The 27,846-nt window shown below is 42.1% G+C and overlaps 1 protein-coding gene across 8 annotated transcripts in view; it reads right to left on the bottom strand.

Annotated features, from left to right (window-relative positions):
• The window catches only part of DIP2A (disco interacting protein 2 homolog A), a 114,385-nt gene that overhangs the window by 78,522 nt on the left and 8,017 nt on the right, over positions 1-27,846 (bottom strand). For all 8 annotated transcript variants that reach the window (XR_008517363.2, XM_054542717.2, XM_054542721.2 and 5 more), the window contains exons 2-3: positions 8,304-8,375; positions 2,091-2,210 (exon numbers count right to left, since the gene is read on the bottom strand). Coding sequence is in view for 7 of the 8 variants with exons in the window: in XM_054542717.2 (XP_054398692.2) it covers positions 2,091-2,210; positions 8,304-8,375 (192 nt within the window). In the remaining variant the exon portion in view is untranslated. The remainder of the gene's footprint in view (positions 1-2,090; positions 2,211-8,303; positions 8,376-27,846) is intronic.

Below are 27,846 nucleotides of genomic sequence, written 5' to 3'. Positions count from 1 at the left end.
TATGGGCATGTGTCATCACATCTGGCTAATTTTTGTATTTTTAGTAGAGATGGGGTTTTGCCATGTTGGCCAGGCTGGTCTCCGCCTGCTTCAGCCTCCCAAAGTGCTGGGATTACAGGCGTGAACAACCACGCCTGGCCAATGCCTCTTCTTATAAGGACACCAATCCCACAGTGAGGGCCCCACCCTCATGATCTCATCTAAACCTAATTACCACCCAAAGGACCAAACTCCAAATAGCATCCCACTGGGGTTAGGGCTTCAAAATAGGAATTTCAGAGAGGATATAATCGAGCCCACAGAACAGTGATAAAGAGAAAAATCTTAAAGGTGCAAGAAGAAAAAAAGACACATTAGATACAACAGAAAAAAGATAAGAAACAAAGTTGAAGGACTAACACTACTGATTTCAACACTTATTATTAAGGTGTGATCATCAAGAGAACACTGTTTTGCCATAAAGACAGATGAACAGATCAATAGAACAGAACAGAGAGTCCAGAAATAGATGCACGCATTTATGTGCAACTGCTTTTAGAAAAAAGTGCAAAGGGAATTCGCTGGAGAAAGCATAGACTTAAGGAATGGCCCAGGAACAGTTGAATATCTCCATGCAAAAAAAATAAACTTGGATTCATACCTTGTACTTACACTAAAATTAACTAAAAAAAAGATCACAAACTTAAGGGTACTAAAATGGCACTAAAAAACCTAAAACTATAAAACTTGTACAAGAAAACACAAGACAGAATCTTTGTAATCTTGGGTTAGGCAAAGATTTCCTAAACACAAGAACAAAAGCACTATCAATTTAAAAAAACGATAACTTAGACTTCAAAATTAAAAACTTCTGCTCTTCAAAAGATACTTTAAAGAAACACAAAGACAAATCACAGCCTGAGAGAAAATACTGGCAAATCATATTTATGATAAAAGACCTGTATTCAAAAGATAAAGAATATACCTAGTATAAACTTCACAAGGGCAGAAACCAGTTTATTAACGTCACTTCCATGAGCAGGAACAGGGTTGGGGAGAAGAGCCGGGACATGTAGAAAATAAGGAGCGGCAGAAAGGAGATCTTTTCTAGGACCACTCTCATGGAAAGTACACATGTGTGCATGTATCTGCATCCAGGCATGAGGACAACAGTGCTCAGTGAAATGCTGAGGGCGGCCATCTCAGGATTCAGAGGTATCAGGTGATTTTTACCTTTGTCCTTAAATTTGGTATAATATTTTTTATATATTTAACACTAAGCATGTATTATTTATATAATCAGAGAAGAAGCTGTTTGCCACATGATAAAGTTTTTTATAAATGTATATCAAATTGGTAAGACATTATCTGGTCGAATATTTCTTAGACTATTTCTTTACACTCCCTGTTGAAAAAAACATTTAAAATCTTAATCTTCATTTTCAGTATTGTTAAAACAACCATTATCCCTATTAAAAATTTTTCTGAAAAAGGCCTGTCAAAAGAGCTTAAATGTGAAGAAAATATACAACCACACAGTGGTGAAAATATTAAGATAACGTGCTCAAGTTATTAATATATAAACTATAATAGAAAATGTGAATTTTTTTCTATGGCCATTCTATTGATTCAAGTAAAATATCAGAGACAAATTTAAATATTCATAAAAGCACTGCCAAACAGAATGGCAGAAATCTAATTAGAAGGAAATCTCCGAAATTAGAAAAAGAAATACTAAAACACCTGCACCTAGCAGTAAAGCTGCTCCATAAAGCACAAAAATTATTAGTATCAACTTCAAAGTAAAAAGTGTACAAAAGTTTTAAAGAAATTATTCTAGTAAGAGTGAGAAGAAGACTTCTCTAGAGAGTTTTGTAGGCACCCCCAAGAAAGTGCCACTAAAGCTACACCATACATTAAAACAGACTGTGGTTACGTGAAGGTTAAATGTTCTTCTTGAAAAAAATATGATGACGTACATTACTGCTTATGTGAAAATAATTTCTTTGGCAGATATTGTGGCAAAGAAAAAATAACTGGAAGACTTCATGGCGAGAGTCCAAGGGTTCCAGGCCCGTCCACCTTTCCCACTGCCTAGGCTACGACCTTACCTGACCGGAAGCGCTCATCCCTCGAGGTGGTGGGCCGAGACTTCTGCTGCTTGGGTGCAGCGGCCGTGGTTTGTGAGGGCCCAGGAATTCTATTCTCTGCTTGCAGAGATGGGTCTATTCCTGAAACACAATTTTATGGGAATACCTTATGTGAATAATTTGCTTTTCTAATTATGAAAAAATCCATTGAAAACAGCTTACATTTCTCATCTGTTGCATACACTCTATCAAAGAGCCTTTAATCTGGAAGTCAGTGATAGACGCATGAATGCTGTGGGTTAAGGGCAACATCCACTTCCATGCTCTCCTCTCCCCACATCACCCAGCCCTGCCTCTCATTCACCATCCGCATGAAGGGTGATGATCAAACAGCTGGCCCTGTACCCTTGGCAGCACAGTACATGGCAGCTCACATCAGGGGTGGGAGTCGTGGTAGAAAGCCCTCCCAAAGCCCACTTCTGAATTACGTTTCCAAGTCTGAAAGAGCCTGTGCTGTTCGTCCCCAGCATTGTTCTACAGTGTCGGTAAACCCTGAGTGAGAAACAGCTCACCAGACCACCACTGGGTCCACCAGTAGCCCTCTGATACAAACAGGAAAAAAGTGAAAAGTCAGAGAAAACAAGAGCGACAGGGACATTAGAATGATGGCGTCAGGGCACAAAGTGCTCAGAGGCTGGGACCTGCTCAGGCCGGGCCAACTGCCCCCGCTGCACCGCCCACTTGCTGTGCCTCCAAATCAGGGCAAATCAAGATCACACTGCTGCTCTTCACACTCCCTCACCAGGACCTCCACTCTCTGGGCAGTGGTTGCCTGGTCACAGATGCCCTCAAGACATATTACAGTGAGTGAAGGAATGGGGAACAATTGTTCAAGTCACTAAACAAAATCCCTGGTATCATTTGAACCCAATTTGCTGACATTTGCAGACAGCACAAAGCAAAACCTGCAGCTGTGCTTCAACAAAAATATGCATTTAGCTTTAGCCTTTGTTTCAAAATGTTTCATAAAATTGGCCAGCAGGAATTCCAGTCCCACTCCAGGCTCCTCCAGCCCTTACCACACCCTGAAGAGGCAGAGTGCACGCTGCCTCAAACCTGGGCAGGTCAGTGACTGCCCCAACAAGCGCAGTGTGGCAGAAGTGATGCTGTGTGACTTCCAAGGCTAGTCGTGAAAGGCGACACGGCTCTACCTGGCTCTCTGCAACACCACACACCACGTCCAGAGTGCTAAGCCCCCTAGTGGAGGGGCCACATGAGGACAGAGGGAGACACAGGCAGGGGTGGGGAGCCAGGTGCTCGGCAGCAGGAGTCTCCCCACCCCAACAGCCACAGCTGTGAGTGAGGAGCCCTCACAGGATGTTGGCCCAGGACTTGAGGACCCAGCTCTGGCTCTGTGGACAGGGACAAGGTAACGTTTGAACTGAGCCTACACTGCACATTTACGAGCAGAACAGACGCTGCTGATGTTGTTCAAGTACTATGTACATTTCGGGGTGGTCAGTTACACAGCACTGGAGAATGGAACAGACGCTGCTGATGTTGTTCAAGTACTATGTACATTTCGGGGTGGTCAGTTACACAGCACTGGAGAATGGAACAGACGCTGCTGATGTTGTTCAAGTACTATGTACATTTCGGGGTGGTCAGTTACACAGCACTGGAGAATGGAACAGACGCTGCTGATGTTGTTCAAGTACTATGTACATTTCGGGGTGGTCAGTTATACAGCACTGGAGAATGGAACAGACGCTGCTGGTGTTGTTCAAGTACTATGTACATTTCGGGGTGGTCAGTTACACAGCACTGGAGAATGGAACAGATGCTGCTGATGTTGTTCAAGTACTATGTACATTTTGGGGTGGTCAGTTATACAGCACTGGAGAATGGGAACACTCTCTACAGAAATCAGTATTACCCCTTCAAAATGTGAGCATACATATGTACGTATACATCTACACACACACGTGTGTGTGTGTGTCTGTGTGTATATATATATATGTCCAAAACACATATTGAGCAGAGCCCCTACTGGCTTTTGGCTTTTTGTGACTGGATATAACAACTTTAAAGTTCACAACGGACAATACAGAGTCTTACACCTTATGGATGATAAACAAGCATGCTGTAAAAGTGACATATACACAGATGGACTTCCTTACACTTGTATTCCAAAATATGCATCCTTTTATTCTTTGAGATAGATTCATTTATTCAACAAAGATACAAAGCCCAATGTGAAATCATTGGATGAAGGAGTAGATATATTTTTAACTTAACAGATATGAAGAGGTAACTTTCCAAAAAGGTTACAGTAATTCACACTCCTACAAGCAATGTATGAAAAGTGCCATTTCTCCACTCTCTGTCAGCACTAGATGTTATAAAAAGTTCTAGAATTTTGCCAATGTGATAAGAGAAAAATGGTGCCCTTTAATTTGCATTTCCATATCTACCACTGAGGTTGAACACAATTTAATATTTATTGCCCATCCACATTTCCTCTCCTTTGGATTTGTTACTTTACCCAACTAAAGACCCTCACTAAAAGACCAGGAAGCCTCACTCCTTGTCTGCTGTGGACACCCTGAACTGTGTACACATACAGAGATGTGGCCTGGCGAGTAGCAGCTCAATCATTCTGAAATGTTCTCATTTCTAGGGAGCCTATCACACCTGTCCATCTTTTCTGTTCTAGCTCCCAGGTCTCCTATCTTGCCTGTGAAGACAATTCCTACTCAAAGGGTGTTCAAATAGTCTCCAGAATTGTATGTTTTTATAATTAAAAACATATTTAGAACTTTAATTATTCTGAAGTTTATGTTCACTAATGGTGGGGAGGAGGAAGAGGGTTCTTGCCTGCAGAAGGATAGTACCAGTATTAAATTAATCCTTCCTCCTTCATATCCTCTCAAATCACTTCTGGACTGCTTCTCTTCCACTGACTGGGTCGTGCACTCTGTACACTGACATCCTCCTGTTGTGACGATAAAGCATACACAATCAGGTTTAGTATCTCAAATGCCAGTCCTTTATCACCAGTGTTCTTTTTCAAAAATTGATGGGTTACTCTCAGAACTTTGCCTCTTCTAATGGGTCATTTCCAATCCTAGGTTTAGGAAAATCTGAGGCCTGGTATTCAGACTGGACTACACTATGTTCACACATTAACTTGGGATCTGCCAGTTTTATAGGATGTATTAAGTCTTTCCAGTTAGGAAACTGGTATGTTTCTTCATATATTAGGGTCTTGGTTATCTCTTTCAAATAGATTTTACGATCCTAACATAGGTTCTGTCTTTCTTACCAAATGCATTAATAAGCATTTGACAGTTTGTTTTCATTATGAATAAGATTTTTTCATATTTGAAAACAGAAATATTGCTAGAGAAAAGCCGCATATTTGCCTTCTATCTTCATATCAAACCAAAATCACTAATAGTTACATGAGCAGTCACATGAGTTTTTGAGGTATAAAATAATATCACCTATATTTAAAGATGATTATCTTTTGTTCTCTAATATTTATTTATTCTGCTTTGTTTTCCATCGCACTGCATCAGCTGTGACCACCCAAATAATGTGTAATAAGAATGGGCATGGCCAGCATTTCTGTTTACCCATTTGGAATGGAAATGGCTACAGTATCTGATTGTTTAGTTTGATGATTGCTGGTGATTTTGGACAAATGGGCTTTAAAGATATTTTAATAGTTTCCTTCAATCCCAATTTTACTCTGAGTTTGTTTTTATTTTGGGTGAATAAATATCAGCATATAAAGAGCCTCATCAATCTTCTTGTTGTTGTTGATCTGTTATAAAATATATCATACCAATACAGGCGATATAAAGCATGTATATAGTTTAAGAATATTATTAAGAAACAATCAATGTAACCACCACATAGGTTATGAAATAAAACACTCAGTGCCTTAGGGGTCCCTGTGGCCCTCTCCAATCTAACTTCCATGAGGAAATGGTGTGCTGGCTTCTGTGAAAACCATCTCCTTCTCTTTCTGGACTCACTACACCAGCTCTCTAAATATTAACAGCTCGGTTTGGCATCTTTTTTTAAGCTTGTATTGGCTATATGCCTTTGTAATTGCTTCCTTCATCCCCACAATGTTTACAAGATTCATTCTTGCTGATGCATGCAGGTCTTTAGCTTTCCGCTGTATGAATTCTGTGGATGGGTATTTGAGTTCTTGGCAGTTTACAGATATAATGAACATTTTTGTACAAGAGAATAAGGTGCAAACAAATAGGAGTTTCTCTAGGGCAAATATGTACCTGAAGAACTGCTGCACCTCTTCAACTTTACTACGTAATACTAGCTGCCTGCATCCTACTAATTGAATCCTCTCCAACAGGATAGATGGCTGTGCTTACAATGTGCATTTCTCTGATTACTAGTGAGGTTAAACATCTTTTCATTTGCTCATTGGCTATCTGGATTTCCTCTTACGAAATAACCTATTTGAATCTTCATCCATTTTTCTACTAGACTTTTTCTTATCATGTTGGGAGACTTTCTGGCTATTAAGTTTAAACTAATTAAATTAAGGGAAGGTGTGGTGGCTCACACCTGTAATCCCAGCACTTTGGAAGGCTGAGGCAGAAAACTCGCTTGAGGTCAGAAGTTCAAGACCAGTCTGGGCAACATAGCGAGACCCTCATCCCAATCAGTAAGCTGGGCGTGGTGGTGCACACCTGTAATCCCATGTACTCAGGAGGCTGAAGCAAGAGGACTGCTTAAACCCAGGAGTTTGAGACTGCAGGGAGCTATGATCACACCACTGTGCACCAGCCTGAGCAACAGAGTAAGACATTGTCTCTTATGCGCAATCGTCATACATGGCTGGTGTTTCATATACTGGACAATGCAGTCAGAGAACATGTCCGTTACTGCAAGAAGTTCTACTGGACAGCACTGCTCGGTACATTCTGGATACTAGTTCTTTTTTTTTTTTTTTTTTTTGAGATGAAGTCTCACTCTGTCGCCCAGGCTGGAGTGCAGTGGCACAATCTCGGCTCACTGCAACCTCCACCTCCCAGGTTCAAGTGATTCTCCTGCCTCAGCCTCCCGAGCAGCTGGGACTACAGGTACGCGCCACCATGTCCGGCTAATTTTTGTATTTTTAGTAGAGACAGGCTTCACTATGTTGGCCAGGCTGGTCTTGAACTCCTGACCTCATGATCCCCCCGCCTCAGCCACCCAAAGTGCTGGGATTACAGGCGTGAGCCACCGCACCTGGTCTCTGGATACTATTTCTTCTTTGTGTTACAACTATCTTCTCACACTCTGTAGTTTGTCTTTGCAATCTCTTTATGATGACGTTTGAAAAAAAGAAGTTCTTAATTTTAATGTGGTCCAATTAATCAATCCTTTCCTTTATGGTTCCTGCTTTTTGGTACCTTTAGTGACATCAAAAAATCCTTCCTATCTTGAGATGGTAACAATTTTCCTATAAGATTTTCTAAAGGCTTTAAAGACCTTTCACATTTAGGCCTAATACATCTGGAACCAATTTTTGTCTCCAATGTCATGTGTTTTATATATGGATAAAGCACTATGCCAGCACCATGCCTGCTACACCACCACTCGCATGTGCAAAGTCCACACACGTATGCATTTGTCTGAGCTGTCCAGTCTGTCTTAGTGACAACGGCTTTAATAATAACTCTTCATATCCTAGTTGGGCCAATCCTCTCACCTTATTCTTTTTTTGAAAATATTTTGGGTCTCTTGACCTTTTATACTTGGATATACATTTTAGAACTAACTTGTTAAGTTACACACACACACACAAAAACCTATTGAAATGATGAATGCACTGAATCTACAAATCAATCTAATGTGGGAAGAACCGACATCTCTACAATAGATGCTCTAGCCCTAGTAAGAATTGTGCCAGGCTGTTCATAATCATAAAAATAAAATAAATCCTCTTTGGGAATGAGATCTGAGATCTGTATCAAGCCAGAGCTTTAAATTATAATCTATGTCTTTGGATTTTATTATTTAATATTAGAGGCATATTTTTCAAGACCAGCCTGGGCAACACAGTGAGACCCTGTCTCAATCAATAATCAACATATATCAGTGTTTAAACTTGGTTAACATTGCTAACAAATGTTAAACTCTAAAAACAATTTAAAAATCAAATGTTATGAAACAATATAATTGCTATGTAACACCTGAGTGTATTGACCTTACCTTGAATAAGCGGTATATAACGTGCAAGCAGCTTTGCCCTTTTCTTTTCATATCCTTTTTGAGTGATGTCGCCTAAAACAACAATGGAAAAAAGAATTACATTTCTTCTACAATTCCAAAATTTTAAAATTAAACATCAATTTATGATTGAAAAACTGGAAACACTAATGTCCTTCCACGAAGTATTTGGACAAATAAACTACAATGGACCCATAAAATGGAATACCACTCAGCAGTAAAAAAGGAACAAACTACTGATACACACAGCAATTTGGATAGATCTCACATGCATGCTGCTGAGTGAAAGAAGCCAGACTCAAAAGTCTACTGAATACTCAACTTTTATGACATTCTGGAAAAGATACAACCATTGAGTCAGATACAGATAGTGGTTGCCAGGGGCTGGGATTGAGGAAGAGACAAGAGAATTTTGAGGGTGGTGAAACTGTTCTACGTTGGGAGTGTAGTGGTGGTTACATGAGCATATGCATTTGTCAAAAATCTGTACCACTATAGAAGAGTAAGGGTGAATTTTACTGTGTGTAAATAACACTTCAAATTTTAAAAATTGTGATCACCATCCCCTGGGAGCTTGCCAAAAATGCAAACTCTAAGGCCATATCTCAAACTGACAGAATCCAAATCCACACTTTATCAAGATCCTCCAGTAATTCCTGTGCAGGTTCATGTTTCACAAGTATTGCAATAAGGGACCCATGGGACACAAGCCCTCCCAGGCCAAGGGGTGTCCTTGGGAAAGGAGGAAAAGGGACGGCTGTTCCAGTAAATTATCATAAGGAAAAATAGCCTGAAAACAAATTAAACCACGCAGGAATGAGGTAGGAAATGCATCATCATGAAAACACTTCTTAACGTAAGCACACTATTTGGTTTCCTACACATACGTGGAAGTTCTAACAGTGGATGTGTGATGTGAAGACTTTATTTAGACCAGAAATATATATTACAATTCTCATGATTAGCTTGTCCTCTGGGTGAACATGGTAGAGTTTTTAGTGTTTTGTAAGACCTCCCTTCTCTCAAAACAAACAAGCAAAGCGGTAAGGCTGCTGTGAATCAGAAGGGGCTGATGTCATTTATTGAGTACATAACCGAGTATTTCCTTTAGATGAATTTTTTATTGTAGGATTTGTTGTGTGAACAGACTGACACCGTTGAATATCTGACATCTAAGCTAAGCCTCAGTGGAAGCCTGTGGGTAGGCATTAATATGCCATCCTACAGAAGAAGAGCCTGAGCCACGGCCTGTGGGCCAAGCAGCTGCTCTGGTCCAGACCAGCCTACCACAACCTCCCCACCTACTCTACCCTGCACTGCGCCCAAGCCCTGCCCTCTGCACAGAGCCTCTGCTTTAAGAGCTCACTTGGCTCCTCCCAAGCCTCTCATGCTTATCTGCCTGTCCTTCCATTTATTTATTCCCTGTGTCCCCACTGTGTTCCATCTCTTCAGACTTTTTTTTTGCATTTAGTGTCTTTTAGACATATTTTCTTATAGCTTCTTTCTATAGTGTCTTTTAGAAACTTTTTTATAGTGTCTTTTAGAATATATTCTGCAGAATGCATGTTGCTTTGTGTCTGCGTATTTTTTAATTGACCTGAATGGCATTATATTATAAATCACTATTTTCTTCCCTAAGCCTTCCATTTTTAAAACCAACCCTTCCTCAATGCAATGAGCACACCTGATCCACTGCACTGACCCAGGTATCCCTTGGAAGTACATCATCCTTGTTCACCCCCTCACTCCATCACTGGACACTCCCAGGTCCAGAGCCAACCACCGCCCACACCAACATGCTCAGTGCTGCAGTGACAATCCTCATCAGGTTCAGGATATAACTATAAAATTTCACTTATTAAATTTCAACTTGTGCACAACTTTTTAAGGTTTAGAAGGCAGTAATTTTCAAATGTGCATGTGTGTAGGAGAGGCAATTAATCTGCATCACAGAGGTACGAAATATGGCTCTGGCTGAACTCCACTGCTGCAGAAGAATCTCACTTAGGATCACAGATGCCAAATCCCTATTAATATCACCAAGTCCTTCACTCGGCAACACAATTTCTAAAAACCTATTCTCAAAAGCACTCAACTATCCCTTCAGGTCACAGGAACAAGGATGAGTAGTGCACAAGGGTGATAACATGCATGGAAGCTGACACTTCCTATAATTACAAAGCCTTCTTCTCAAATAGCTCCTGAAGGGTCTGCCTGAGGCTGTTTGACAGTTAACATTTTTAAAATATAATAGGAATATACTCTAAAATAACAATAAAATGTACAGTAAATACATAAACCAGTAACGTTCATTATTACCAAGTACTATGTACAGTACATAATCACATGGATTGGATCTTTGAGATGGCAGCACAGTAGGTGTGTTGGCACCAGCATCACCACACACACGTGAGTAATGTGTTGTTACAATGGCCACCAGGTCACTGGGTGGTAAGAATTGTTAGCTTTATCGTGATGTCATGGAGCCACTGTTGTACATGCGGTCCATCGTTGCCCGAAACATCTACTGGGCATATAACCAGATATGGATACAGATGTTCATAGTACTCCCTTATCATGCTTTAATGTCTGGGCACTCTATAGAGACTGGCCTCTTTCATTCCTGACTGGTAATTTGTGTCTTTGGTAATTGGTATTTTTTCACTGTCGGTCTTGTTAGAGGTTTATCAAATTTATTATCTTTTCAAAGAACCAGGTATTGGTTCTACTGTTTTTTGTTTTTGTTTTTGTTTTTTTCAGATGGAGTTTTGCTCTGTCACCCAGGATGGAATGCAGTGGCGCAACTGGCTCACTGCAACCTCTGCCTACTGGGTTCAAGCGATTCTCCTGCCTCAGCCTCCGGAGTAGCTGGGATTACAGGCATGCGCCACCATGCCTGGCTAATTTTTGTATTTTTAGTAGAGATGGGGTTTCACCATGTTAGCCAGGCTGGTCTAGAACTCCTGACCTCAAGTGATCCACCCGTCTCAGCCTCCCAAAGTGCTGGGATTACAGGCGTGAGCCACTGCGCCCGGCCCCACTGATTTTTTCCTATTGTTTTTTCTGCTTTCAGTTTCACTGATTTCCGCTGTTATCATTTTCCTTCTGTTAGGAAACACAAAACCATAATGAGATACCACTATATGCCTATTCAAACAGCTAAAGCTTTAAAAATACTGACAATGTCAAGTGCTGACAAGGACTGAGAAGCAATAGAAACTCATATATTGCTGATGGGCCACTCTGGAAAACAGTGTGGAAGTTCTTTATACAGTAAAGCAAACACTCACCAGATGACCCAGCAATTCCACTTGAATATCTACCCTAGAGAAGTAAAAACTTGTGTTCACATAAAAACCTGTACACAATTGTTTATAGCCACTTTATTCTTAATCACCAAAAAACTAGAAACAACCCAGATGTCAAGTTAATGGATAAAGAGACTGTGACGTAACCATACTATGGAAAACTACTCAGCAATAAAGAGGAACAGACTATTGATACTTGCAAAAGTGTGAATAAATTTCAAAATACATTACACTGAGAGAAAAAAGCCATTCTCGAAAGGTTACATGCTATATGATTCCATTTATATGACATTTCTGAAAAGATAAACCCATAAGGATAGGGAACAGATCAGCTGGGGGACCGGGACCGGGAGACTGCAAAGGGATAATATGAGGAGTGTTTGGGGATGAGGGTGCTGTTCTTTTTCTTTTTTGGTCTTTTATTATGTTTTAGAGTCAGGGTCTCGCTCTGCCACCTAGGCTGGAGTGCAGTGGCATAGCTTACTGCAGCCTCCAACTTCTGGACTCAAGCAAATCAGCTTCCCAGGGTCTGAAAGGAGTGTGTGACAAAGAAGTACTTCAGGCAGTTAGCAGCTGGGTGACTCCACAATGGACCAAGTGTGGCTAAGGAAGAAGCACCCCAACAGGGCATGACACAGTGGCTGGGAGCCCCAAGGGCCTGGCAGGTTCCAATCCAGTACAGTACAGTCTGCCTTTGGTCAGGTCACTTTTACCGCCTCCAAGGTGGGCACCAACCAGAAATCAGATACACACCAGAGACCTTGGACCCAAGTGAGCTGGACACAGCTGCCAGTGTTTATTCCTTTGGAAAGGTGTTGGCCTTTCCCTTGCTGCCAAAGGGGTCCAAAGAGTCCACTAGGTCCCAACTTGGGCCACACAAGCTTACCCAGGATCCCAAGGCAAGGTCTCTGTGCCATGGCAGCTGGGAAAGCCCACAGCTGCCACTGGACTAGACAGGTCCTACTGGAGGTGCCGACACAGAGGAGGAGGAAACAATAAAATGAGGGACGATCCATACCTGATATGGTCTGGCTCTGTGCCCTCCCCACTCAAATCTCACCTTGAATTGTAATAATCCCCACGTGTCATGGGAGGGACCCAGTGGGAGGTAACTGAATCACGGGGGCAGGTTTTTCCCCATGCTGTTCTCCGGATAGTGAGTAAGTCTCACAAGATCTGATGGTTTTATAAAAGGACAGTTCCCCTGCACACACCCTCTTGCCTGCCACCACGTAGGACGTCCCTTTGCTTTCTTCATCTTCTGCCACGATTGTGAGGCCTCCCCAGCCATGTGGAACTGTGTGTCCATTAAACCTCTTTCCTTTATAAATTACCGAGTCTCGGTTATGTCTTTATTAGCAGCATAAGAACAGACTAATACAATACCTGACCATAACAAAACTTGAAAACAGATGCCACAAAAAAAATATAGGCAGTCTCCAAGCTCATGACAGAGAACAAAAGGTGAAGAAAATCTGTGAAGGGTAATATTTTGCATGGTGGCACCATTCACTGGTAACAGTCGTTCTTATACTTAATATAAGCATGTAGAGATTTCACTTGCCAAGTCTTAAAGTTTCCAAACACAGGGGTCTTAAATACACAGATCTAATACACAAAAGTAGAGCCTAAGCTGACTGCAATTTAAATTGTTTCTGCAGCGAAGCACGGTGGCTCACATCTGTAATCCCAGCACTTTGGGAGGCCAAGGTGGGAGGACTGCTTGAGCCCAAGAGTTAGAGGCCACCTTGGGCAACATAAAGAGACCCTGTCTCTACAAAAAAAGAAAAAAAAAACAATTGGCTGGCTGTGGTGGCACATGTCTATAATCCTAGCTACTAGGGAGGCTGAAGTGGGAAGACTGCTTGAGCCCAGGAGTTCAAGGTTGCGGTGAGCTATGATCGCACCACTGCACTCCAGCTTGAATAGCAGAATGAGACCTTAAAAAAAAAAATAAGCAAATTATTATGCTTAACACTGAAGAGTATAGATATGCTTCCACAGTAATGTTTGAATGTCCATTGTCTCATTCATTTGTAATTAAAAGCGGACTTTTTAAATGTTTAGTAAATATTTTATTTTATCTCAAAGTTTTTAATAAAATATGAAAAATATGTTCATTAAACTGAATACATACACACACATAGGAACTCCATTTATGGCACTGACAAAATTATAGCACTCAGACCAACTCTTCCAATGGGAACAACTAAAAAGATCGCATTAAAATTTGTCTTTAAATATGAAGACATTACAGAAGTGAAGAACTGAGGGCCAAGTGAAGTCAACAAGTAATCACCAAGTAGCTGAACTGAGTGGAACTTGGACAGACTCAGAGAGGCAGGAGCTCATCACGGACGAGGTGCCCTGGAAAGCATCCCAGGTTATTTGTTGGGACTCAGAAGGACTACACCTTGGGTATGAACTAAAAATAGAGAAGCACTCATAAGGACTGGAGCCAGTTTCAAATCACTTTCTCTCTATATAGATTAAAGTGATCTTGGATTGCATGTACTCCCAACCTATCTACCTACCAGATGCAAAAGTAAGCCCTTTGTGGTCACAAATGATCACTATATAGACAATGTCTGGCATTTGATCAGAAATAATTAGGCACATATGGCAGCAAGAAGCTATGACTAAAATCCATAAGAAACAATAATAGCTATACAAAATGGAACTTTAGAATAACTATAATCAATATGTTTAGGGAATTAAAAAGCAGGATTGTGAATTAAAAAAAAAAAAAAACATAAATTCTAGGACTGAAAAATACTTATCTCAAATCCAGGAATAAATTTAATGAAAGGTGTGTAAGACCACTACCCAGAAACTAAAAAAGTTATAAAAACATTACTGAGATAAATTAAAGACCTAAAGAAATGAAAGGATATACCACGTTCATGAATCTGAAGACTCAATACCGTAAAGTGTAATTTCTCTCCACGTGGATCACAAGAGTCAGCCTGAGTAATTCTTGAAAGTTTTGCCGGGCGTGGTGGCTCATGCCTGCAATCCCAGCACTTTGGGAGGCCGAGGCGGGTGCAGCACCTGAGGTCCGGAGTTCGAGACCAGCCTGACCAACGTGGAGAAACCCTATCTCTACTAAAAATACAAAATTAGCCAAGCATGGTGGCACATGCCTGTAATCCCAGCTACTCGGGAGGCTGAGGCAGGAGAATGGCTTGAACCCAGGAGGCGGAGGTTGCTGTGAGCCGAGATTGCACCATTGCACTCCAGCCTGGGCAACAAGAGCGAAACTCCCTCTCAAAAAAAAAAAAAAAATTCTTGAAAGTTTTGTGCATAGAAATTGACAAGCTGATTCCAAGTATATAGGGAAATACTATATATTTCCCTATATATAGTATAGGGCCAAGATTAGCTAAATCAAGCTTGAAAAACAAAATAAAATTAAAAGGGCAGACTTTACCAAACACGAAGACAGAATAGAGCAGGTGCTGAGATAAACAAGTAGAACAACACAGCAGAAATCAGTCCAAAGCAGCAGGGGAAAAGACAGCCTCTTCCAAATGTTCTGAGTCAACTGATTACCCAACTGCAATAGAAATGAAATCACTCTTCCCTCACACCACGCATAAAATTAAATTCCAGGTGAATTACGCATCCAAATGTGAAAGATGGCCGGGCATGGTGGCTCACGCCTGTATCCCAACACTTTGGGAGGCCAAGGCGGGTGGATCACCTGAGGTCAGGAATTCGTGACCAGCCTGGCCAACATGGCAAAACCCCGTCTCTACCAAAAAAAAAAAAAAACAAAAAAATTAGCTGGGTGTGATGATGCGTGCCTGTAATCCCAGCTACTCAGGAGGCTGAGCAGGAGAATCACTTGAACCAGGGAGGCGGAGGTTGCAGTGAGCCGAGATCATGGCACTGTACTCCAGCCTGGGCAACAGGACAAGACTCTGACTCAAAAAAAAAAAAAAAGAAATACACACACACACACACACACAAATCTTTTTTTTTTATTTTAGGCAGAGTCTCACCCTGTCACCCAGGATGGAGTGCAGTGGCGCAATCTCGGCTCACTGCAACCTGCCCCTCCTGGGTTCAAGCAATTCTCCTGTCGCAGCCTCCCAAGTAGCTGGGATTACAGGCACCTGCCACCACGCCCAGCTAATTTTTGTATTTTTAGTAGAGACAAGGTTTCACCATGTTGCCCAGGCTGGTCTTGATCCACCTGCCGCAGCCTCCCAAAGTGCTAGGATTACAGGCGTGAGCCACCATGCCTGGCTAAAAATATATACGTATAAATCTTTAGTTTTGATAATTCTATTAGGAAAAAGGGCACGTGCTTCCTTGACTTACCATGGGAGGAGTAAGCTTAAGTCAATGTTCCTAGATTTACACAAACAATCAGACAGGTCCTACTGGAGGTGCCCACACAGAGCAAGAGCAGGAGGAGGCAAGCAAACGAGGAGTGATCCATACCTGACCACTGTAAAACTTGAAGACAGATGCACAGAGCAATTAAATGATCATTTTTACATATCCATGGCCTAGCAGGGGCACATCAACTTCCAGATTAAGAGTGATGCTATGAGCTGGGTGCAGTGGCTCACGCCTGTAATCTCAGCACTTTGGGAGGCCAAGACAGGCAGACCATTTGAGGTCAGGAGTTTGAGACCATGGTGGCCAACATGGTGAAACCCCATCTCTAATAAAAAATACAAAAATTAACCTGGCGTGGTGGCACACATCTGTAATCTCAGCTACTGGGGAGGCTGAGACAGGAGAATTACTTGAACCCAGGACACCGAGGTTGCAGTGAGCCAAGATTGTACCACTCCACCACTCCAGCCTGAGCAACAGAGTGAGACTCTGTCTCCAAAAAAAAAAAAAAAAAGAGTGATGCTATGACTAGAAGATGTTAGTGAGATTCATCCCAAATCTGCCTTGAACACCTTGAACACCCTAGATCTGCTTCCTCTAATACTGAGCACACTTTGACTCCTACACTTACTACCCTGTCTGATGGCTCTCTCCATTTCCCTCCTTTTCCTGAGTTCTTCCCCATGCTAGTCTCTATCTGTGCTTCTGGGCTAGTGCCCTGCACCTTCCTCGGGCACTCTTCTCCAAGAGAACCGCAGAGTGATGCTGATGCCAACTCTGTAGATTGCTCATCCTCTATTTGTTTCAAAAATACACTTGGGAGAAAAAAATTACCACAACATGGTATAATCATATAAGATAATACCACATGGCAGTTAGTTAGATTGAGCCAGAGCTACATGTATTAACATAATCATCATAATTTTTTTCTTTTTTTGAGACGGAGTCTTGATCAGTCCCCCAGGCTGGAGTGCAGTGGTGTGATCTCGGCTCACTGCAAGCTCCGCCTCCCGGGTTCACACCATTCTCCTGCCTCAGCCTCCCGAGTAGCTGGGACTACAGGCGCCCACCACCATGCCTGGCTAATTTTTTTTTTTTTTGTATTTTTAGTAGAGACGGGGTTTCACCATGTTAGCCAGGGTGGTCTCGATCTCCTGACCTCGTGATCTACCCGCCTCGGCCTCCCAAAGTGCTGAGATTACAGGCGTGAGCCACCGCGCCCGGCCAATCATCATAATTTTTAAAACATAATATTGAGGTAAAAAGCAAGTTTCAAAAGGATTTATAAAGATGAATTACATAGTTTTAAAATATGCAAAAACACTATCGATTGTTTCAGGATATATGGAAATGCAATTAAATGATAAAATACCAAATTCAGAAGAGAAGTTGGGAAGATGGCAAAAGGAATCAGAGAGTGAATGGGAGTCATCTCTCTCTATAATGGTTCAAATATGAATCTAATGTGTCCAAATCTTCATTTTTTAAAAATTGGGTGGTAAGTACGTGGGTATGTGTATCATGACTCACACAAGTTTTTGGTATGTCTGAAATATTTCACGATTAGAGAAAAATCAAACAAGAAGCAGTTATCCACATTCAGAAGTTTCTAACTCTTAAAAGACTTTCAAACTGAAGCCTGTGGCTGACTATACTGCACTTTCCAAGGACCAGAAAGTGCTTGCTCAATATGAATGTCTGCCATATTTTCTACAGTACTCATGAGCTTGTTTAAATTATTCCTTTTAACAGAAGTAAGACCCTGATAACAATGTCAGTGAAAGGTAACAAGACTCTTCCATAAAAATATAGCTCTTGGCTAACAAGTTTGTGTATAAATAGCTAATAAACCTTTTAAAATAGCAGGTATTTAATGGAAGAATGCTTTTAAATATCACTTGGTGAGCTAAAGCCACATGGTGATATAATTCTTACTAAACATTCATGATTAGAAAACTTAGACTAGCCTCGCAAGTGAAAGGAGAACTTAGATATTATCCACTTCAATGTTTTTCCAACCTTTCGGCTGCACATCTTCTGTTCAACTGAACTCTTAGGAAGAGTGTAAGTGGAGAAGTATCTCTGGTTGAGGCAGACGTAGGGCTGCTCTCTCCCAAACAACTGGTGGTACCTTCTACAGGAATACATCAGCAGACTCTGGAAAACTGATGAAAACCATATCCTTTCCTCATTACCACCTCCTATCCTGCTCCACAACTTTGTTCAAAGGATGCACTGTACGTCTGCTTCAGATCTGCTGCATTCCTATCTTCCCTAATCAGATAATCCTCACTGTTCTGATCCACCGTTCTGATTTCCCAGAATCTAGACTATGAATTCCTTTTCAATTTTGAAAACCTAGCAGGATGTGGGGGTGTGCAGCTATAGTTCCAGCTACTTGGGAGGCTGAGGCTAAATGATCACTTGAGCCCAAGCCCAAGAGTTCAAGACCAGCCTAGGCAACACATTGAGATCTCATCTCTTTAGGAAAAAACAAACCAAAAAACAAAAAAACCTCTTCAACCATTTCAATGAGATTTGGGGAAGTATAGTCATCTTTACCTGATGATTGGTCATGAATACTGACCCAGAAAATCCTCCACACACATTTCCCTGCCTCAGCTGCACAGATGCCCACACACATGTTCTGTCTCCTTCTTCAGTCTTCCCTGCAGTCTCTCCCCTCTGCCTTTCCCGTATGGATTTGGGTTCCTCAGAGTTTTTTCCTAGGCTCTCTTTGCATTATTCATTTCTCCTTATGGGGTAATCATATTCACTCCAATTACTATCTATGTGCCAATGACTTCCAAATTACTAGCCTAGCCCTTTCTAGAAAGTACTAGACTCCTATATCTAAATGCACTCTGGGCCCCACCACTCAGATCTCCTAGAGCAGCCTCACATTCCTTTTGTGTTCCACGTCTTCGTGAGCAGCACCATCATCTCCCAGATAGGTGTTTCAGAAACTCCAGAGTCACCCTAGGCCCTCCTTTACTGTGCACTTCACACAAAAGCCTGCTGGCTCTACTTCTGATTACCCTCTCCATCCTATTGGCTCAGCTCTGTCCAGACCAGCAAAATCTCTTGCCCTGGATTACTGCAATGGGTTTTTCAAGCTAACTTTTCTGTCCCCCAATTTCAGACTCCTCCAATCTACTTTTCACATACTGCAGAACAATCTTTCTAAATCAAAGAGGGAGACAGAAAGAGACAAAAGAGATGATGCAGAAATGTTTTGTTAATACATTTTTTAAAAAGGTGGGGCGGTGTGGGGGTACTGCTGGCTCCATCATTTATTAAAGAAGACCTGTTTAAAGTAAAGCACCTGGCCAGGCGCAGTGGCTCACGCCTGTAATTCCAGCACTTTGGGAGGCCGAAGTGGGTGGATCACTTGAGGTCGGGAGTTTGAGACCAGCCTGGCCAACATGGTGAAATCCCGTTTTTACTAAAAATACAAAAATTAGCCAGGCGTGGTGGCACACGCCTGTAATCCCAACTATTTGGGAGGCTGAGGCAGGAGAATTTCTTGAACCCAGGAGGCGGAGGTTGCAGTGAGCTGGGATTGCGCCACTGCCCTCCAGCCTGGGTAACAGAGCAAGACTCTGTCTCCAAAATAAAAAATAAATAAAGCACCCAAGAAAAACCACCCCCATAGCCCCCCCCCCTTTTTTTTTTCCCTGAGACATGGTCTCACTGTGGCACCCAGGCTGGAGTGCAGTGGCATAACCACAGTTCACTGCAGCCTCAATCTCAAGCAATCCTCCCACATCAGCCTATCAAATAGTTGGGATTACAGGCATGCACCAACACACCTTGCTAATTTTTTTTTCTTTGTAGAGACAGGGTCTCCCTACGTTGCCCAGGGTAGTCTCAAACTCCTGCCCCATAACCTTTAATTAAAAATAGGAAATTGGCATCTGTTTTCAAGATTCACTGAGTTCTTGAATGTGTACATATATTTTCATCTTGCTCATTTTCTCTCCTTTGTTGAGAGCAGTGGTAGGAATAAAATGTATTTTCATGGCATTTCTTGTTAATAGGAAGCCTTTATGCAGAGCATACACTTTGCTGTTGTCCAGTACAGTAGCCATTAGCCATGCATGGTTAAATTTTAATTAATTAAAAGTAAATTAAATTGAACAATCAGTTCCCTCATCCCACTACCCACATTTCAAGTGTTCAGTAGCCACATGTGGCTGGTGGCCACCATGCTGGACACCACAGAGCTTTCCCATCGTTGCAAAAAGTTCTAAACAGTGCCATTCTAGAGGCAACAGGTACCAGCACCCCTCCTGCCTTACTCTTGGTCACCTCACACATCCACAACACCCAACCAGCTACAGGGAGGAATCTGAGTTTGTTTCAACCAGTTTGTCTAGACTCCAGAGAATCCAGTCCAAATTCCTTACTAGGATGTGTGAGCCCTGCTGTAAGTTAGCCCCTGCCTTTCCTCCTCTACCTGTGGAACACTGCCTGGAATTCCTTGGCCCACTCAACTTCAGTTCGCCTCCCTTTGTCTTCATGTCCATCCCCGCTCCTCCTTCTCCACCCTCTTCACACATGCTTTCAAAACAAAGCTCAAGGAAATTTTACTTCCTCTCTTGGCCCAGCTTGCACAGTGCTGATGATCCCTCCCCTTGGGCTGACTGGGTCCTGTACACATTTCATGATGTTGCCACTGTTTACATGTCTTTCAGCCCCCGCTAGACTGTAAGCCTCCTGGCACTCAGTCTGTTGAATGTTGTTAAACAACAGGATGACACACTGAGTGTCCGTCTGTTCAGGCTGCCGTAACAGAATACCAGAGTGGGCGACTTAAACAACAGACATCTATTTTCTCACAGTTCTGGAGACTGAAAGCTCAAGATCAAGGTGCCAGAGGGTTCATTTCTGGTGAAGCCTCTCTCCTTGGCTTGCAGACAGCTGCCTGTGTCTTCACATGGCCTTTCTATGCACAAATATCCCTTGTGTCTCTTCCTCTTCTTGTAAGGACACCAGTCCTATTGGATGAGGGCCCACCCCCTTGACCTCATTTGATCTTAAATATCTCCTTAAGGTCCAATCTTCAAATATAATCCATTGGGGTTAGGGCTTCAGCATATCAACAATTGTGTCCTTTTGTTTCAGAGACTTAATTTAAAGGTTCTTTACTAAAGATACTGCAGAAAAAGTTCTAAAATCTGAAAGAGTGTAAAAGTTCTTTGTCTGCTATTTCCAAAATGGTACTCTTAAATTATGAACAGTTCAGTGTAGAAAGAAGACACAGGATTTCTATTCTTTCCTTATAGCTGATTAATTCAAAGTCTGAAAGGAAACCCCCACATGATCACTGTCTCCCAGCTATAATTTTAGCTGCTGCCTTCAAGAACCCAGGAAATCCTAAGAACAGAGGCCATGCATTTCCTGTGTGAAAAGGGAAGAGAGACCCTTGGGTACATTACTCTAAGTGATAATCTATCAATACACAATAGAAGTAACAGCTATTTTTAAGTGTTGTGTCTTCACTGACGATACAGTTTTCTTTGCTAAGCAGTGTATAATTTCCTAGTCTTTTTAATAGACCAGTGCAATACTGAAAATGTCAGCTAATTTAAAGGTGTAAAGATTGAGCCACAAGGATTATGTTAGTCCTACCCAGAAGCAAGCTCGCTCCACAGCAAAAATTAGTTTTAAAAGATTTACTGGGATGCTGATAATGTGGGAGGCCGTACACATATAAGGGTAGGGGGAATATGCAATAGCTCTGTACCTTTCTCTCAATTTTGCTGTGAACCTAAGACTGCTCTTAAAAAAACAAAAACAAATAAGGCCAGGCACAGTGGCTCATGCCTGTAAACCCAGGACTTTGGGAGGCCAAGGCGGGAAGATCGCTTGAAACCAGGAGTTCAAGACTAGCCTGGGCAATGTGGTGAGACTCTGAATCTAAAAAAACACTTTAAAAGTAGGCACGGTAGAGTACACCTATAGTCCTAACTACTTGGGAGGCTAAAGCGGAGGACAGCTTAGCCCAGGAGTTTGAGGCTGTAATGAGCTATGATAGTGCTACTGCACTCCAGCCTGGGCAACAGAGCAAGACTAAATAAACAAAATATTTACTGGTAGAATAAAGTTTTCCCATCAACTTGACCCTAATTCATTTCCTTCCTTTCTTCAGTTATACCATAGAAGAGTGACCAAATAGTATGAATTCTTTTTTTTTTTTTTTGAAACAGAATTTCGCTCATTTCCCAGGCTGGAGTGCAGTGGTACCATCTTGGCTCACTGCAACCTCTGCCTCCTGGGTTCAAGCGATTCTCCTGCCTCAGCCTCCCGAGTAGCTGGGAATACAGGCGCCCACCACCATGCCTGGTTAATTTTTTTTTTTTTTTTTTGAGAAAGAGTGTCACTCTGTCGTCCAGGCTGGAGTGCAATGGTGTGATCTCTGCTCATTCCACCTCCCAGGTTCAAGCAATTCTCCTGACTCAGCCTCCTGAGTAGCTGGGATTACAGGCATGCGCCACCACGCCCACCTAATTTTTGTGTTTTTAGTAGAAACAGGGTTTCACCATATTGGTCAGGCTGGTCTTGAACTCCTGACCTCGTGATCCGCCCACCTTGGCCTCCCAAAGTGCTGGGATTACAGGAGTGAGTTACCATGCCTGGCCCCCGCCCCCCTTTTCTTTTGAGACAGAGCTTCGCTCTTGTTGCCCAGGCTGGAGTGCAATGGCACAATCTCGGCTCACCACAACCTCCGCCTCCCGGGTTCAAGTGACTCTCCTGCCTCAGCCTTCCGAGTAGCTGGGATTACAGGCATGTGCCACCACGCCTGGCTAATATTGTATTTTTAGTAGAGATGGGGTTTCTCCACGTTGGTCAGGCTGGTCTCAAACTCCCAACCTCAGGTGATACGCCCCCCTTGGCCTCCTTAAGTACTGGGGTTACAGGCGTGAGCTACTGTGCCCAGCCCATTTTTTGTATCTTTAGTAGAGATGGGGTTTCTCTCTGTTGGCCAGGCTGGTCTTGAACTCCTGACCTCAGGTGATCTGCCTGCGTTGGCCTCCCAAAGTGCTGGAATTACAGGCGTGAGCCACCGCACCCGGCCTGAATTCATTTTTATACTAAATAAATGTATATCACATCAGCCAAAATAATACATTAAAAGATTAAATATGTGATTTGAAAAACAAAACTGCAGCTCTTGAATTCTTTTTTTTCAAAAGATGGAACACGTGTCCTGGCCCCTGACCTGCCCTGATGATAAGAGAAGCAGTCACACGTGGCTAATGCTCACTGAGGACACACTACATGAAAGGGAGATTTATGTGGGAAAATGCCCTTGAGGGAAAATGGGGAGGGAACCAGTAGATGTTTGCCAGGGGAAGAGGAAAGGAAGGCAGGTCGGACAGAAAAAGTCTTAGACTAAAGTCAGCACTAAGAAAGCTCTGGCCAGGCCAATGAGGAGTCCTTGAGACAAAGTTCTCATCAGGACTCCTGGGAAGGAGCCTTGGTATTCCTGCTATAGGAAGCATAGCCTCAGCTTGAGGGCAGTGTGGACCCACAGTATGGCGATGAGGCCATCAGTGGATTATGCCCTCATAGGCCCCAAACAAACTATTAGATTAGATGTAAGTCATCGAGCTCCACACCAGTGAGCCCTCTCCAGCTTAGCCTGGATCCTACAGGAGGACAGGAGCAACAGTGCAATTATCTCAGTCTCCTCTTAAGTTTTTTCTTTCTGGTCACTTAAAGCAACAAAGACCATATTCGGATTCAATGGCTCCCTGAGGCACAGATCTACCCTGCTGATGGGTTCACTGAATTAGAAAAACTGCTGTAAAAAAGCTAAGTTTGAATCCATTTAGAGGATTCTTTATTTGAAACTGAATAAACACCATGTGAAGTTTTCACTTTTATTAATTCAATAAACATCCCTTAAAATGCCTAAAATGTGCAAGCTGCTGGAGACAGAAAGAGGAGCAGATCAGACCTTCCTCTTGAAATGTTCCCTGTAAAATGGTACGGAAAAGACAAGCAAACAAATAATCATGAAACAAATAATTATGATCCTACAAGAGTGATACAATGAGTTTTAAAAGGATACAGAGCACAGGCACTTTATTCTGTGAAGGTTGGGGAGAAGGGGGCTTTAGTAGAAGGCAGAGTCTCAAACAGAAAGTGAAGTTTAAACTTAAGCGGTGAAAGAAAGACAGGAATTAAACAGGTACAGAATAGCTGGCAATTAAGCATGTTTAAAGTTTTAGCATATTAAAATTGAAATCACTGATATTTCTTTTTTTAAACCGACATGATTAACCTATAAGAACTTCTGCATATTTAATGTATAAATTTTGATGAATTTAAAGGTAAGTATACCCCATGAAACCATCACCATAAACAAACATCATCTCTAAAAGTTTCGTCCTTTCCTGTTTGTGATAAGAACATTTAACATGAGCTCTACTTTCTTAACAAGTTTTTAAATATACAATACCGTATTGTTAACTATATGCACTTCTCTAGCAGTTACTCATCCTGTGTAACTGAAACTATATACCCTTTGATCAACACCTTCCAGATTCTCCCACCACCCCAGTCCCTGGCAACCACCATTCTACTCTCTGCTTCTATGAGTTTTGACTATTTTAAATTCCTGATACAAGTGGGCTTGTGTAGGATTTGTTCTGGTGCTGATTTTTTCTTTTCTTTTTTTTTTTTTAGACAGGGTCTCATGGAGTGCAGTGGTGCAATTTCGGGTCACTGCAGCCTCCGCCTCCCAGGTTCAAGCGGTTCTCCGTGCCTCAGCCACCAGAGTAGCTGGGATTATAGGTGTGCACCACCACACCCAGCTTTTTTTTTTTTTTTTGAGACAGTCACACTGTCACCCAGACTGGAGTACAGTGGCACAATCTCAGCTCACTGCAGCCTCCAGCTCCTGGGTTCAAGAGATTCTCCTGCCTCAGTCTCCCGAGTAGCTGGGATTATAGGTACATGCCCCCATGCCAGGCTAATTTTGTTTTTTTTAATTTAGTAGAGGCGGAGTTTCGCCATGTTGCCCAGGCTGGTCTCAAACTCCTGGCCTCAAGTGATCCGTCTACCTCGGCCTCCCAAACTGCTGGGATCACAGGCATAAGCCACTGCACCCGGCCCTAATTTTCGTATTTTTTAGTAGAGATGGGGTTTCACCATGTCACTCAGGCTGATCCCAAACTCCTGAGTTCAAACGATCCACCCTCCTCCGCCATCCTCCTCGACCTCCCAAAGTGCTGGGATTACAGGTGTGAGTCACTGGGCCCAGCTGGCGCTGATATTTTTAAAGAAACTTAGAAATCAAAATTTTGTACAAAGACACTTGTACTGGGATAATTTACTATGAAAAAAAAAAAACCTAAAGAGGGTATTCCCGAATCATGAATACTAAATTTTGTTAGTGTAACATACAAGCAACTAGTCAGTAAGTGTAACTTTTAAACATTTTCAAACATGTTTTATAAATTGAAATGCCTGATTGTCCTTACATACACAAACTGAAATATTTATTAAACTAGGCAATAGCTTTAAAATGTTACAAAAAATATAAAGAAATAGATGATGACATCCATGACTTTCAGCTACTATGTTCTAGTTATTCAAGAGGCTGAGGCAAGAAGATCATTTGAACCCAGGAGTTGAAGGCAGCAGTGAGCTATCCTCACGCCACTGCACTCCCACCTGGGCAACAGAGCAAGACACTATTTTAAAAAACAAACAAACAAAACTAATATTGTGAAATTGTTTTAATATTTAACTCATTTAAATTTTTTTTTTTTTTTTTTTTTTGAGACGGAGTCTCGCTCTGTAGCCCAGGCTGGAGTGCAGTGGTGCGATCTCGGCTCACTGCAACCTCTGCCTCCCGGGTTCACGCCATTCTCCTGCCTCAGCCTCCCGAGTAGCTGGGACTACAGGCGCCCACCACCACGCCCGGCTAATTTTTTGTATTTTTAGTAGAGACGGGGTTTCACTGTGTTAGCCAGGATGGTCTCCACCTCCTGACCTCGTGATCTGCCCGCCTCGACTTCCCAAAGTGCTGGGATTACAGGCGTGAGCCACCGTGCCCGGCCTAACTCATTTAAAATTTTTAATAATAAACTGACTAGATATTAAGGTAAATAATATTTTTTACTAAAAATAAAAGATTTCTGAAAACAAAAACATTTAGTGAGAAGAGTTATTATTTTACATTTTGCAAGTCGCTTTAACTCTGGCTTCAGAGAAGACAATATGGATTCTCATACCTGCTCCTGTATTCAATCTGTTGCACTGTGTGGTTATTTGGTTGAAGTCTATGAATCAAATCCTTTTTCAGAGAGACATGCGGTTGGAAAAGGGTGGGGTGTCTCAGCAGCCTTTTCAGATCACTGTGGACATTCTTCCTTGATACAACACCAAAACCAGGCAAGGGGTAGTCTCTTAAAAAAAATAGTTGTGGCCGGGCGTGGTGGCTCAGGCCTGTAATCCCCGCACTTTAGGAGGCCAATGCGGGCTGATCACGAGGTCAGGAGTTCGAGACCAGCCTGACCAGCATGTGAAACCCCATCTCTACTAAAAATACAAAAATCAGCCAGTCGTGGTAGCATGCACCTGTAATCCCAGCTACTCAGGAGGCTGAGGCAGGAGAATCACTTCAACCTGGGAGGCAGAGGTTGCAGTGAGCTGAGATTGCGCCACTGCACTCCAGCCTGGGAGACAGAGCAAGACTCCATCTCAAAAAAAAAAAAAAAAGTTGCAATGTAGAATCTATAACTCTTATCGGTGAACTTTTCATATCATTACATTAAAATCCATTGTCTATCTTTTGAATGAATCTTTTACCCATGCACTATGACTTTGTAACGTGGTGCAATGGTGAGCTGGAAAATATTAGTTCACAAAATTATGTGGATCTTCCAAATGCTGACACATTTAATTATATAATATCAAATATTCATTATATTGTCACCAATCTCATCAAAGAAGTCCTTAACTATTGAGAAACTGTCAAGCTCACTGTAGCAGATAAAAGTTTTTCAAAATTTTGATTTTTGCTTGAAAGCACAAATATTATCATTGGTCATAAATTGTCAGTTATTTCCTCTCATTTATTTTCCAGAAAACGTCCACCAAATACGCAAGTCTCAATAACTGCAGATTGTCTGCTACTCACTTTTTCAAACAAAAATGGCATTTCACAATAAAAGTAGCTAGTTCGCTTTGCAACTCAAACTACACAATTGCTGTTTCTCAAAACAGGCACTGTACCTCTTTGTGCAGCAAAAGCGCTTCATGTTCTTCCCATTTCCTCATGTAAAGACAAAAGGCCAAAATTTTTTTTAATTTTTACTGCCTCATCAGGGTCTGTCTAAGTGAAAGCAGCCCTTTTTGTTTTTTTAAAACTGCAAGTGGGGAGGTAGTGAATAATATAATGACTATTAGTGCCACTTGGAGTCCCTGCCTCAATTTACGTTAAAGTGCCAGCAGTTTTCCCTACTATTGCTTTTGGACCATCAGTACAAGTGTCAACACAGTGAAAACAGAAATGGCATCTTAGTATCATTATAAAAATAGTCTCCCTCTGCCTCCTGGGTTTGAGCGATTCTCCTGCCTCAGCCTCCCACGTAGCTGGGATTACAGGCACGTGCCACCATGACTGGCTTTTTTTTTTGTATTTAGTAGCAACGGGGTTTTGTCATGTTGGTCAGGCTGGTCTCGAACTCCAGATCTCAGGTGATTCACCCACCTCGGCCTCCCAAACTGCTGGGACTACATGAGTGAGCCACCACGCCCAGCCATAAATCTGACTTTTGACAGCTGAAATATTACCTAGGACGCAGTGGACACTGAATTATTACTAAATAAGTGAAAACAAATACGAA

The sequence above is a fragment of the Pongo abelii genome, chromosome 22 (assembly GCF_028885655.2).
Source record: "Pongo abelii isolate AG06213 chromosome 22, NHGRI_mPonAbe1-v2.0_pri, whole genome shotgun sequence".
In the NCBI taxonomy this organism is placed as follows: Eukaryota; Metazoa; Chordata; class Mammalia; order Primates; family Hominidae; genus Pongo; species Pongo abelii.
The sequence above is the reverse complement of the archived record's forward strand: the minus strand, read 5'-3'. Positions and strand labels throughout refer to the sequence as shown.